The sequence below is a fragment of the Ovis aries genome, chromosome 8 (assembly GCF_016772045.2).
Source record: "Ovis aries strain OAR_USU_Benz2616 breed Rambouillet chromosome 8, ARS-UI_Ramb_v3.0, whole genome shotgun sequence".
NCBI classification, from domain to species: Eukaryota; Metazoa; Chordata; class Mammalia; order Artiodactyla; family Bovidae; genus Ovis; species Ovis aries.
The window spans coordinates 388,007-402,960 of NC_056061.1; the positions used below are offsets into that span (position 1 = coordinate 388,007).

Below are 14,954 nucleotides of genomic sequence, written 5' to 3' on the forward strand. Positions count from 1 at the left end.
TACATCCAACGGCTACCAGAAAATACACCCCTGTTCGGTGTGTGTTTGCCATTTTCTCTCAGATTCTGACTCACAGTCTGGAGGACAATGACTGATCTTTTCCCACCTCCCAGAGCGGCCGTGCACTTTTCTCCGCACAACGAGGGGCCTGTTTACGCCCCCCGGCCTCGCCGGCGGAGCCGGGGGCCCCGGGGGACGGAGCGGGGCGGCCGCGCCAGGTCGGGCGGGCCGCGCGCCTGCCGTCTCCCGCCGGGTCTGCGGTGTCGGCCGGGGCGCCGAGGAGCGCCGCGGCGATGCGGCGGGAGGGGTGGAGCCGCCGCGCCCCGGCTCGGTCTGGAGCCCTCGCTCGGCCGGCGGGCGCGCCCAGCGCTCACTGCTGAGCCGGGAGTCTGGGCGAAGCCGGGAGGCGGTGAGAGGCCACACCCCGCGCGGCCCGCGTATTTCCTCGGGAGCCCGCGGCCGCCGCGCACACAGCGCCGAGATGCGGGGCCTCAGGCTCCTGACCGCCGCCTGCCTCTTCTGCGTGTGGAGCGCGGCGCTGGCCGCCGTCCCCGGGTAGGAGCGCGGGGCGCGCGGGGCGGGCGGGGAGCGGGGGTCCCCAGCCGGACCTCGGCCTGGAGATTGGAGCCTGCATCGCTTCAGCTCGGTCCTCCCGGGGACAGTTAACTTTCTCCACCCACGAGGTTGTTAAGCGTCTCCGGCCAGGACTGCTTTCTGAAGACTTTTTAGCTTTAGTCCACACTCCCTCTGAGTTTGTTTCGACTTTTTGCGCCCCTCGCCCCCGCTACAGTAATGTGCCTTCTTTTAAAGACATGCATGCATATTTTTTCTAAACAAGATGTCTCAACTTTAGCAATGATAAGGTGTGGCCGAGGTGGTTAAGTATGGGTTCAGGTGCAGACTTTGTAGGAAGATAACCAGGGAGACACTTAAGTAATGGAATGCACTTCCTTCCCCCTCAGAGGGTTTTGCCCTGGAGCCCTAATTCTTGGTTTGGGCAGAGAAAGTGCTCTTTTAGCAATTTTTTGTGCTCTGCTTCACCTGGAAATGTCACAGATAGTTTAATTTCAGATGGTATATTTTAATCAGTGATGTTGATTAGATGATGTTTTCTTGGGTAGATGCCCAAACATATAAAGGTTTGAAGAAGAAACAAGCAAAATCCATGTGTGTGTGTCTCTGTGTGTGTTTGTGTGTTTAAACCAAGAAAAAAAAATTACCCTGGGATGATGTCTTCTATAAAGAAGTTTAGAGGCTTGTACTTTGCCAATAACTTCTGCATGTCTCAGTGTAAGCTATCCTGTGCGATTTGTGGTTTGTAAAATGGAAATACTAACACAGGCGATCCTCTAGCAGCGCATTCATTACTGCATTAACATTGATTTATGGGAATGTACAACATGATACATATAATTAACACTGCTGTATGTTATAAATGAATGTTATGAAGAGAGTAAATCCTTAGAGTTCTGATCACAAGGAAAAAAATAAGTATTTTCTCTATTTCTTTAATTTCGTTCCTATGTGAGATGATGAATGTTCACTAAATTTATTGTGATAATCGTCTCATAATGTGTGTAAGTCAAATCGTTGTCTGTACACCTTAAACTTGTACAATGCTGTATGTCAGTTTTATCTCAATAAAACAGGAGAAAAATTGATTTAGGGGAATGATTGTTTTTTTCAACAGCCTTTAAATGCAGTTGCTAAATGGAGCAGTGGGGCCACATTAATTGAAACAGTTACAGTTGACACTGTATAGGGAATCTATCTCACCATCTATGAAATTTGAGAATCTCAAAAGAATGAAGATGTAAGGATAAGCAACTTCATTTTCCTCTTGCTGTTGGGAACTTTTTAGGCCCAGGTTTCTGGTGACAGTCCCTGGGATCATCAGGCCGGGAGGAAATGTGACCATTGGGGTGGAGCTTCTGGAACACAGCCCCTCACAGGTCACCGTGAAGGCGGAACTGATGAAGATGGCAGCCAACCGCACGGTCTCTGTCCTGGAAGCAGAAGGGGTCTTTGAAAAAGGTAAGACACACAGCAGAGCTCCTTCTGCGATAATAATTGTTGTTCAGTTGCTCAGTGATGCCCAGCTCTTTGTGACCCCATGGACTGCAGCATGCCGGGCTTCCCTGCCCTTCGCTATCTCCCTGAGTTTGCTCAAACTCATGTCCATTGAATCAGTGATGCCATCCAACCATCTCATCCTTTGTCATCCCCTTCTCCTCCTGTCTTCAATCTTTCCCAGCATAAGGGTCTTTTCCATTGAGTCAGCTCTTCGCATCAGGTGGTCAAAGTATTGGAGCTTCAGCTTCAGCAGCAGTCCTTCCAATGAGTATCAGGGTTAATTTCCTTTAGGATTGACTGGTTTGATCTCCTTGCTGTCAAAGGGACTCTCAAGAGTCTTCTCCAGCACCACAGTTAAAAGCATCAATTCTTTGACATTTGGCATTCTTTATGGTCCAAATCTCACATCTGTACATCTGCATTAATAATTGGAGTGTGCTAATAAAGCCATGTGCTAGGTAGGGTCATGAAGAAGCCCCACATTTTCAGTGGCTTACACAATACACTTTTGTTTTTTACTCATGTAGAGTCCAAAGTGATGTTCCTGGGATGCTCTTCTAGGGAGAGGTTCTGAGGCCCAGGTCCCTTCCTCTTTGTGGCTCTGTCATCATCAGTATGTGGCTTCCAAGCCTGCAGGGCAGGAACGTGGAGTTCTTCCTGTGGGAGGTCCTTGTGGGCCAGGCCTGGACATGGCTCATATCACCCCTCCTCTCATGACCGCGCTGAGCATCACAGGAGTCTGGGGGTGTAGGACAGTGTGTGCCCAGAAGAGGGAATGGGCATGGTTAAAAGCCTGACACAAGACCATGTTTGCATATGGTTTATATAAACCATGTGTAACCATATGTCTTTATTGGGTGCAGAGGATTTTACTAAGTAGGCCCATGGGAAGTAAAGAAATAACTGTAGTTAAAATCTAGTTTTATAGAATATGTTTTAATTTTTTAAGTGACAAGAAAAAAAAAAAAGAAAAATAATGTAAAAAGTGGGAGCTATTTGTAAAAGAACCCACGTCTCTTATTTTAAATTTGGGTTCTAACTAGGCCCAGGATTAAACTGGGTCAATGAATATCTTCTTTTTCAGTACTAAGGGCAAAATAATTTTGAGGGGTAAATAGTTAAATATATAGACTCATTTTTTCACAATGAAACGAACACTTAATTTTTTCTAATTGAGAGAGTAATATATACTCAGTGCTGGTAACCTGTAAAACACTGTAAGTAAAGAAAATAAACCAAAATCACCTGTAATCCTACCACCCACTTATAAATACTGTTAACTAGAAGCATGATTACAGGTTTAGTCATAGGCCAGAAACTGAGGCATAAATTCCTATAATGTTGAGAGTTATCTTTTAAGAGAATAATTTAAGGGCACAGAATGAAGGGTGGATGAAATTCCACAGTAGCTCATTATATAAATGTTTACCCTTTACCAGCATAGAGAAGTTAATACCATCATGAAATAAGATAAAATCAAAGTATATCTGCATTTGAGATTCTTTCTGTATTGGGAAGTTGACTGACTGGGTAGGTAAATTTGGAGCTGGAAGAGGTGATGCGTGCAAGAGCCAGGCCACTTTATGTTTTGTAGTGGGAAAGACAGGAAAGTGGGAGGCCTTGTCCCTGGAGAGGAAATGTGAGTGCTTAAGATCTGAGACTGAGTCTTCTCACTAGCTGTGTGATCTTAGGCAGGTTACTTAAATGCTCTGAGCCTCAGTGTCCTCATGTATAAAATGGGGATAGTGTAAAGTTAAAATCAGTATCTAGTACCTGTTAGACCCTCAATAAACAACAGCTGTGAATATTGTGAAGAAGAAGATGCCGGAAGCATCATTTCCTATTTACATGGGGGCCAATCTCTACTTTCATTATTGAAGTATTTATTCTGAAAATGGATGAAATCTTGGCCTTAGGATAATGGCTAAAGAAAATACTGAAATACCAAGTCACAGCAGACAACACAAGGCTCAAGAGGGGCGGATGGCACTATCCTGGGAGCTTAATGGATGTTTGAAAAAGAAAGAGAGAAAATGCACCATTTTCAGGGGCTGTTTCATTGAAAATACCATTGCAAGCATGCTCCCTCTTTCAAAGGAAAATGTTAACTTTGTTATCAGGGGTTGTGAGTCATTGCTCTCAGAACAGATGCTTCCTGTAAGGTTAGGACTTAAGGATCAAGACATTTCTCCCTTTCTGTCTTCACATCCTTTGCTTTATCTGATTTTTCCAGTTGTAACAATATGTAGATCAAGAAGGACTTTGTAAATTAATGGGGCCTGGATCTCCCTAGGATTCATTTTATTTCTTGCCATCTAAACACAAGAAATTAAATACATTTTAGGTCTGATTATTTCATCATTTTCTCATGGAGGCCTCCAAGAGGTTACTGCTAAGAAAAAGACAGCTTCCCTGGTGGCTCAGATGGTAAAGAATCTGCCTACAGTGCAGGAGACCCCGGGTTTGATCCCTGAGTCGGAAAGATAACCTTGGAGAAGGGAATGGCTACCCTCTCCAGCATTCATGCCTGGAGAATCCCATGGACAGAGGAGCCTGGGGGGTTGCAGTCCTCATGGGGTCCCAAAGAGTTGGACACGACTGAGTGACTAACACTTTCACTTTCACCTTCTAGCAGAGATGGGTAAGGAGGGAGACTGTTTGTGAGTGGCTGTTTCTAGCAGCTGGGCTGTTCTTAGAAATTTCTTGGTAGGGCAGTGTTTCACCATAACCAGAATGCATTTAAATTGCAGCATATATGTTAATAGGCTTCCTAGGTGGCACTAGTGGTAAAGAACCTGCCTGCCCGTGCGGGAAATGTAAAGAAACTCCGATTTGATCCCTGGGTTGGGAAGATCCCCTGCAGGAGGAGGGCATGGTAACCCACTCCATTATTCTTGCCTGGAGAATCCCATGGACAGAGGAGCCTGGCGGGCTACAGTCCATGGGGTCATAAAGAGTCAGACACAACTAAGTGACTAAGCACAGCACAAACCTTAATAAAATAAAAAAGTATGGCTTGTTCTCAAGGAAAATCTCATTTATTTGTTTGGTAGATATGGGGAGAATTTTGTTTACGTTTCCATCCTTGAGGCCAGTGGCATGGACTACATTACAGTTAGTTTATTCATTTGTAAATATATCAACTGTATTTATAGGGGATCAATTATTTTTATGTATTTATTTTTTGGTGAACAATAGCCCTTGAGAAAAAAGTGTTTCTAATAAACATTGAGGAGTTCTAAGAGTACAGACATGGCGTGTACTTGTGATTATAACCACCACCACCATCATCACCACCACCATCATCATCATTTCTATGGTGAATGGTAGAAAACAACTAGTTGAGTAAATATAATTGGTAAAATTCGGTGGGAAGTAGTTGCCAGAGGAGAGAAGATGGAGCAGCTATGGAGATTTGAAATCGAATCAGACTGTCTGTCTGTTGGAGGGCGAGTCTGTCCCCTGATTTCTTACCTTCTGGTCTTTCACTTCTTCCTTTATTGTGTTGTTGCCCGGGAGTTCCACACCAAATTAAGAAAAAAAATGTTAAGAACATTTGAATTCACAGGTCGTAAATGAGAACCAACTCTTAAAGCATGTAAAGTAATTGAATTATTTTTGATGTCCTTAAAACTGTAATTTCTGTTTTATTTCCCATTCTCTTTTTACAGTTTGAAATGTTCATTTGTAAACTTTCATTGTTTTTCCTGAATGAGATTTACCTCAAATAATGAAGAATATACCCTTTTCCTCCACTAATGAATTGTCACTGGTCTCACATACCCCTGAAAAAAAGATTAAAAAAAAAACCGAAGGAATCTCCATACTGTTTTCCACCAGTGGCTGCTCCAATTAACATTCCCACCAGCAGTGTAGGAGAGCTCTATTTCCTCCACACCATCTCCAGCATTTATTGTCTGTAGACTTTTTAATAGCACAGGGAACTCTGCTCAGTATTCTGCAATAACCTAAATGGGAAAAGAATTTGAAAAAGAATAGATACCTGTATGCTGCTGCTGCTAAGTCACTTCAGTCGTGTCCGACTCTGTGCGACTCCATAGACGGCAGCCCACCAGGCTCCCCCGTCCCTGGGATTCTCCAGGCAAGAACACCGGAGTGGGCTGCCATTTCCTTATACCTGTATATGTATATATAACCAAATCACTTTGCTGCACGCCTGAAACTAACACAACATTGTTTGTCGGTGATACTTCAATATGAAATAAAATAAAAAATGAGTTAATACAATTTCTTTTCTGTCCCTCTTCTCCCAAAAAAAGAGGAAAGAAAAGAAAAAAAAAACTACTAAACAGAAAATCTTGACTGTTAACTTGAGTGCTCAGGAGGGCATCTCCTGGCCTGGCTGCTGCTGCTGCTAAGTCGCTTCAGTCGTGTCCGACTCTGTGCGACCCCATAGACGGCAGCCCACCAGGCTCCCCGTCCCTGGGATTCTCCATGCAAGAACACTGGAGTGGGTTGCTATTTCCTTCTCCAATGCGTGAAAAGTGAAAGTGAAGTCGCTCAGTCGGGTCCGACTCTTCGCGACCCCGTGGACTGCAGCCCGCCAGGCTCCTCCGTCCGTGGGATTTTCCAGGCGAGAGCGCTGGAGTGGGTGCCACCGCCTTCTCCGCTCCTGGCCTGGAGGCGCTGTGTATTTAATTACACCCAGTCTGCTTCCATCTTCCCACGGAAGGGTTCGGGTGAGGTGGACTCTGTGTCTATGTCTGTATCCTTTAATAACTTGCCTTTTCTTTTTGCCCTAAAATCTTGGAGAGTTAATGGGATGTTTATCTCCTATTTTTTAAGGATGAAACATTCTTCTTTGTCTTCTCCCATCGACTATGGGCCTTTTTGTTTTCTGTCTTGATCCACTGGGATGGAAAAGCAATATTTTAAAATTTGAGATGTTAGCTGAAGAACTTAAAAAATCATTCAATTCAGTTTGGATGGCTTTCTGGTGGAAACAAAGCTCCCGAACATACATTTCATGGCTTGTAGATCACAATCAGTGCCATGGTTTTTATGAGCATAGATGAATTAGTGTGCTATGCGGGCAGGTCTCCTAGGGAAGGTTTTCACAGGCAGTGTGCCAGTAGAGCTCAGTTTGAACTTGTAGCGACGTGAGAATTATTTATAAAGGGTGTGGATTCTTCATTCACATGTCTTTGGTATTGTGTGTAATGTGTATACACAGTGCAGGACCAGAGTGTGGTCACAATGAGCTTGAGCTCTGCAGCCAGGCTACCTGATGCCCTCCCATCGATGACTGTGTGTCTGTGGGCTGTCACCTTTTCACTGGGCTTCGGTTTTATCATCTGAAGAGCAGTGGTTTCTGCTTTGTACAGTTACCCAGTTATTGTGAGGATGAAACGAGGTAAACATGTTTAGAGCACTTAAACACAGCAGACCTATTCAAGGAGCTGGTACCTACTGTTATTGGAAGATGATGGCAGCAATCATGTCAGAGGCAATTCTTGGTCACATGTTGGGACAATCTTGAACTGGGAACTCTATAAAAGACACTCACTAGGAGGGGGTGGGAAGGGATGTAACATATTAAGTACTGAGTTTCCTTCTAGTGTGGAGATTAATGCACAGTCTTAACTTCAATAACCCTAGGAGGAAGGCCCTATTATCTTCATTTTAGAGATGAGAAGACTGAGGCTGAGAGAGAATAATTTTCCTGGATTAACACAGTAAATGGTATATATCGCCTGAATGTGAAGTTGGTTCTGATGGTTCTGTTGGTTCTGAATTTGAAGGTTTTCCACTGCCTGGAAGAACATGGAAGAATTTTTGCTTGTTCCACTTTGGAATAGTGACGCAATGTGGTATCAGTCTTCTGTAAAAAGCATTTTTCTCGTTTGCTTGTGGTAGTTCAGAGTTGGATCTCATGAAATGTAATCTGGATCTAAGAGTTGCAAGCTGCAGTGCCAGCTCTCCTCCCGATTTAGTCTGAGCTTCGTAGAATTTGGGGGCAATGAGCCAAGTCAATCGCCTAGTTCATGGCTGAGGAGACTGAGGGGTGGTGTCTAGTGACTTGCTCAAGGTGAAATGCCTGTTGGTGGCAGAAACTGGAAACAGATCACAGGCCCCCAAATTTACAATCCAGTGCTTTTTCCATTATACTCTAGGAAACTCTCCTGACATATGGGGAACTGTGTGTGACTTAGGATGTATTTGCAAATGTTGCTTTGTCTGATACAAACAAAACATAGCTAACTAAGAAGTTGAAAAATGCTTACCTGCATTTTTGCGCTAGTTTCAGCTGAAGGTGGAGTTGCTCTTTATGGACTAATGGTTCTGCGTGGGTTGGGGGCCAGGTTAGTTTTAGAAATTCTATTGCTGTGATTCTCAAAATGTGAGTCATGCTTATTGAAATACAGATTCATGGTCATCTTCTCAAGACATGGGTAATGTCTGGGAGTCTAAACTTTATTTTGAGCAGCCACCACAAGTGAGTCTCAGCTGTGCTAAAATGAGAACAACTGCACTTCAGTTAAGACGATTCTCACGGATTGTTACCAACCAAGTACTGGAAAGCCTGAGAGTGAGAGGCAAGCCTTTGCAAGTCTGTGATGATTCAAGGCAGCTGAAGGCCCCGCCCAGGTTTCCCTGTGTGCCTTTCAGGCAGCCTCCAGCCCTCAACCTTGGTGTTAATTTAATGCAATGGAGAAACATGTCTTGGCATTTGATTATGAATCAGTGATGGAGTGAAGTTGAAAGTGAACAGACTGATTCTTTAAACTCCAAGTTAAACACGTTCTGCTCTTCTTCTGACGCAGAATGAGTCACTGAGGGCTTGTGGTGGAAACAGAAATCAGATCCTGTAAGAATTTGGGCGGGGTTGCTATTTGATCCATTATGCTGTTAAGACTTTACAATGTTGGAACTCCTTGTTTTCCTAGTAATATTTCCCCCTGCTAATTTATTACTTATTGCATGGGAGACCTGCATTCGATCTCTGGGTTTGGAAGATCCCCTGGAGAAGGAAATAGTAACCCACTCCAGTATTCTTGCATGGAGAATTCTATGGACAGAAGACCCTGACAGGCTACAGTCCATGGGGTCGCAAAGAGTTGGACACGACTGAGTGACTAACACATGGATTATTTGCTGTATGAGAAACGTGAATAAATGGGGTGGGCAGGGCAGAAGGAAGGAAGTTTCAGAGGTGGCAGAAGCAAAAGTATAATATTAAAAGTGCAGAGGGTGAGTTTTTATTCTTGTTTGTTTAGAAAGTTCAGTGTGGTTGGTAAGTAGTGCTTCTTGTGTGTGACCCTCTGTCTGGTTCTGTTACATTTTACATGCAGAACTATACAGATGTCCATTCATGAGCATTCCACCTCTGCTGATATATTTGGCATTTTGTGGGAACAGTTACTTCACAGATGAGAGGAGGGAAGGGTGTGCCAGAGGAAAGCGCCCGGGGCTGGGAGTGGCAGGACTGAGGAGACAGAGCTTTGTGTGTATGTTTTCTGAAAAGATGCTACTCTCTGCTTTAGGTGAGTGTGGGGAAACACCCTGGCGGAGAGGCCCAGCAGATAGTTTTGAAATTGTAACTAGGGAGAGAGTTGAAGGCGTAGGGAGAGAGTTGAAGGCGTTGTTTTCATAGAGGCAGACCATATTTCAAGTGTTGGTGGGAAGGTGCAGCATGCCCAAGAGATAACGCTAATGGAAAGAACCAGCCTGATGACTGGAGCTTGGGAGGCGGAAGAGAAGTCAGTGAAATGGCTGGACAGTGAGCAGCCAAGACAGGGATGGGTTGGAGGTGCTGAGATGGCTCAGATGGCAAGGGAAGAAACAGTACTGAGAAGGAAGTTTTTATTAACTTCCTTTTATTAACTCTGAAGTGTCCTAGAAAGTCAGGGAAGAAAAGGACAGAGAGAAGGGCATTGGTGAGCCTGCAGTGAATGAATACTTCTAAGTTGATTGTTGGGAGTAAAAGCAAGTTTTTAGTGATAAACGGGTGGTGGGGAAATATAATCAGAAAATGTAGAAGCACTCTTCTTTCAAAAAAGTGATTGCAGTAGCCTCCTTGATTGTTTCCCCCTGCTCCCCGCTGCCCCCACTGATGGCTCTATGGGGCTTCCCAGGTGGCTCAGTGTGGTAAAGAATTCGCCTGCCAATGCAGGAGACTCAGGAGACTCAGGTTCGATTCCTGGGTTGGGAAGATCTCTTGGAGCAGAAAGTGGCAACCCGCTCCAGTGTTCTCGCCTGGAAAATTCTTTGAACAGAGGAACCTGGTGGGCTTACAGTCCAGGGGGTCACAGAGTCGGACATGACTGAGCACCCACACATACGGCTCTATAGTCTGTTCTCAACCCACTGGCTGGGAAGCACGCGGGATTTTGTCACTCCCTGTCTTGCATTAGCATGCATCTAGCCTCCCCATGGCCTGCAAACCCTACACGGTCTGTCTGATCTCACTTCACGTACCCCCCAACCTCACTCTGCAGCCTCTCAGGCCTTCATGCAGGTCCTGCAACACAGCAAGAGTGTCCCCACCTCAGGGCCTTGCACTTACTCATCTCTTTCCCTGTGATGCACTCTGCCAGATGTCTTCATGACTCAGCTGCTTCAGGTTTTGATTCAAATATCACCTTTGTAATTCACCACTGTGAAGACCAAGTGTCACTCTGTAGAAGTTTGATGGTTGAAAGGAGAGAGGTGGATCGTCTCTTTAAAAACACAGTAGAGGTGCTTCGCTGGTGCTCCAGTGGTTAAGAATGCACCTTGCAATGCAGGGGACACTGGGTTGATCCCTGGTCTGGGAAGATCCCACATGAAAAGTGAAAGTGAAGATCGCACAGTGGTGTCTGACTCTTTGTGATCCCACGGGACTGTGGCCTGCCCAGCTCCTCTGTCCGTGGAATTCTCCAAGCAAGAATACTGGAGTGGGTTGCCATTTCCTTCTCCAGGGGATCTTCCCGACCTGGGGATTGAACCCGGGTCTCCTGCATTGCAGGCAGATGCCTTACCAACTAGCCACCAGGGAAACCCTAGTGCAAGTGAGCCCGTGCGCCACAGCTGCTGAGGTCTTCGAGCCCTGGAGCCATGCTCGTTACAGAGAGCCCCTAGCAACCACAGCTAGAGGCAACCTGCACTCAGCCTCAGAGACCTAGCACAGCCAAAATAACTACTAAAAAGACCCCCCACAGTACTGACATAAAGGCCAGGGGTAGATAATTTAGCCTGAGAAGTGGGGTCATGGTCAGGAGCACGGGTGAGTGGATTATAGTTAAAAGGGTACTTTTCCCTTTGATATAAGTAAGAAACAGAAGAGAGAAATGTTTTGAAGTGTCAGCTTGAGATGAATAAAACTGAAATATGGTTTTAGGAAACCTTGCCATAGTTACCTCTAAATTGTGCGGATCTGTCATCTCTTTGTAGAAAGTGGGGATAAACGTTAAAAGTAGAGGCTCCCTGAGGAGAGAAAGAACTGGAGGTATTCCCTGGTGCTGCCCTAACCTGGGTCCCTGCTGGACTGTGAGCAAGTGGGACGCAAGAAAGGTGGATACCAGTACTGGCATCAGGGGAGGGTGCACAGGAGAACAGAGAAGAGAGGGGAGCTGTTTGTGTGGAAGTATGCCTCACTGGGGGCTTCCCAGGTGACACTAGAGGTAAAGGACCCACCTGCCAATGCAGGAGACATGGGTTCAGTCCCTGGGTCGGGAAGATCCCCTGGAGGAGAGCATAGCAACCCACCCCAGTATTCTTGCCTGGAGAATCCCATGGGCCGGGGAGCCTGGCGGGCTACAGTCCATAGGGTCGCAAAGAGTCGGACACGACTGAAGTGACTTAGCACTCACACACATGCCTCATTTGAAGCTTGAGGGGATGCGGTAGGGCATTTTGCTTTCAGTGTGGTTGGAAGTGTGAGAAGAAGTGGACTTGTGGCTCCTCACATCCTGGTCTGGGCTAAGAGGACCTCGTACCAAAGCTGCAGCGATAGAACTGGAAGAGAGGAAATGACAGTGGGTCCTCGACCTGCTGGGTCTCCTCTGCCCTCATTCCCCTTAGGAGAATCCATGAGTTGACTCGCTTCCTTTGCAAGAGTGGGATCGAAGAAACTGATCAAAAAGGATTTGGTGGAGGTGGAGGAGTAGGGAGCTGGTGGGCAGGTCTGTGGGTCTTCAGTTCTGAAGAAATGATTCATGAATCGAAATATGAAAACCAGAGAGGTTAAGTGCTTGGAAACAAACAAGGAGGGAAGTGTTTTAAGAGCGCCTGGTAGCTTCTTTTGGCAGGATGATGTTAGGAGTTCACGTTTATGAAGATGTAACAGGGAGAAATGGTTTAGTATGATTAATTTAACATTTGCTGAAATAATGTTTTAAACCTCCTCAGGAATATAGTTAAGACAGGGCATTTACTATTTTGCGAACTCCATTCATTCATTAGGCACCAAATTGTGAACCGCCCAAAATTGGTGGCGTAATGTTTGGTGCCGCGCAAAGTTCCTGTTCTCTCAGGCTCCTCGCAGGGACGCCAGGCGGGTTTCCCGTCTCGTGCCGACCTGGTTGGCGGCAGAGGCCCCTGGGAGTGCCGCCACGCTGCTGTTCTCAGGTAAAGTGTGGGCTTGCTGAAGTAGGGACCAGGTGGGTTAACTGGGTCTGCCATGCAAGGGAACCAGGAATGTGGTGTGAGTGTTGCAAGCGAGCCTGTTGACCAGCCTGTTGGATGGTCATCTGGAGGGCTACACAGGGACTCGACCCGAAAACACGTGGATAAGAGAAAGTATGGAAGAGTGGGTGTGTCAAGATACTAGCTTGAGAGTGCAGTAAGCCACAGAGGCGTGACAGGGGAGGAGTATGAGGCTTTTTGGACTGATATTTTAGAAGCTGGGGCTGTCCTATGCAATTTTAGACAGCTGGGGCTGTTCTGTGCAGTTCGGGAGACACAGTGGGTCCGAATGGGGACTCCCTAGACACCTTGCACTTCCCTGATAGCTCAGTTGGTAAAGAATCCGCCTGCAGTGTGGGAGACCTGGGTTCGATGCCTGGGTTGGGAAGATCCCCTGGAGAAGGGAAAGGCTACCGACTCCAGTGTTCTGGCCTGGACAATTCCATGGACTGTATAGTCCATGAGGTTGCAAAGAGTTGGACACGACTGAGTGACTTGCACTTTTTCACTAGACACATTGGAACTGGGCCCTTACACTGCTTCTCACTACCTATGTGGCCTTGGGAAGGTCATTCAGCTCATCTAGTCTCTTTCTTCATGTGCATAAAGGCAACAGTAATAGTACCTACCTCAGACTCTGTTGTGAGATTTAAAGGAGGCAGTGCCTTAGAGCTGCCCTGTCCATTTTGGTAGCCACGAGCCACATGTGGTTTTTGAGCTTGAAATGTGATTCGTGCATATAAAGATGAGCTGTGAGTATAAAATACACACTGGAGTTTGAATACTTTTAGTGCCAAAAAGTGGAGCAAAACTCAATAATTTGTTTTGGGAATGATGGGATAATAATTATTTCAGTAATTTGGTGGGAATATAAATTGTTAACAGCCACTATGAAAGATGGTATGGAGATAAAACCATACCGTCCTTAAAAAACTAGGAATAAAGCCACCATATGACCCAGCAACCCCTCTCCTAGGCATATACCCTGAGGAAACCAAAATTGAAAGAGACACATGTATCCCATTGTTCATTACAGCACTATTTACAATAGCTAGAACATGGAAGCAACCTAGATGTCCATCAACAGATGAATGGATAAAGAAGTTATTGTACATATACACAGTGGAATATTACTCAGCCCTAAAAAGGAACGCATTTGAGTCAGTTCTGATGAGGTGGGTGAACCTAGAACCTATTATACGGAGTGAAGTGAGTCAGAAAGAGAAAGATAAGTATCATATTCTAACGCGCATATACAGAATCTAGAAAAACGGTTCTGAAGAATTTATTTACAGGGCAGCAGTGGAGAAACAGACATAGAGAATAGACTTATAGACATGGGGAGAGGGGATGAGAGGGTAAGATGTATGGAGAGAGTAACATGGAAACCTCCATTACCATATGTAAAATAGACAGTCAATGGGAATTTGCTGTATGGCCCAGGAAACTCAAACAGGGGCTCTGTATCAACCTAGAGGGGTGGGATGGGGAGGGAGATGAGAGGGAGGTTCAAAAGGGAGGGGATATATGTATACCTATGGCTGAGTCATGTTGAGGTTTGACAGAAAACAACAAAATTCTCTAAAGCAGTTATCCTCCAAGTAAAAAATGAATTAAAAAACTCATTTTAAAAATATTGATTGCACATTTATTGGTAATATTTTGGTTATATGGGCCTTCCCAGTAGCTCACATGGTAAAGAATCTGCCCACGCTGCGGGAGACCTGGGTTTGGTCCCTGGGTCAGGAAGATCCACTGGAGAAGGAATGGCAACCCACTCCAGTATTCTTGCCTGGAGAATTCCGTGGACAGAGGAGCCTGTGGATTACAATCCATGGGTCGCAAAGAGTTGAACACGACTGAGTGAATAAAATGTTATTAAAATTAATTTCACCCTATTTGTTTTCCTTTTTTTGGTTTGTTTAAAAATTTTTGTTCTTTTCCCTTTTTTTGTGGTGTCCTGCTTTAGGACGTTCACCGCGGTGCCTGGCACAGAGTAAACACTTGGGAATCTCAGCTATGTTGTACTGAGCTTCTCCCAGCATGCACACTGCCCTGGTGCCTCCCTTGTGAGCGCAAGCCTGTGGCGTGAGGCAAGGTGTGTCTGTATTTTTGTTTTTTATTGCCAGGTCTCTGTTGATGGCTCTTTGATTCTGACTCGAGTGGGCCTTCAGCCTTATTCCTCACCCCTTGAGGAAGGAGAATATATATCTTTCTAAAAAGAACACCATACCATAGGGGTCAGTGAACTTTTT

At 45.5% G+C, this 14,954-nt stretch overlaps 1 protein-coding gene across 1 annotated transcript in view; it reads left to right on the forward strand.

Annotated features, from left to right (window-relative positions):
• Positions 1–437: 437 nt before the first annotated feature.
• Positions 438–14,954, forward strand: part of CD109 (CD109 molecule) — a 139,800-nt gene continuing 125,283 nt past the window's right edge. The window contains exons 1-2 of the mRNA XM_012182386.4: positions 438–555; positions 1,862–2,034. Of these exons, the coding sequence (XP_012037776.3) occupies positions 482–555; positions 1,862–2,034 (247 nt within the window). The 5' untranslated portion in view covers positions 438–481. The remainder of the gene's footprint in view (positions 556–1,861; positions 2,035–14,954) is intronic.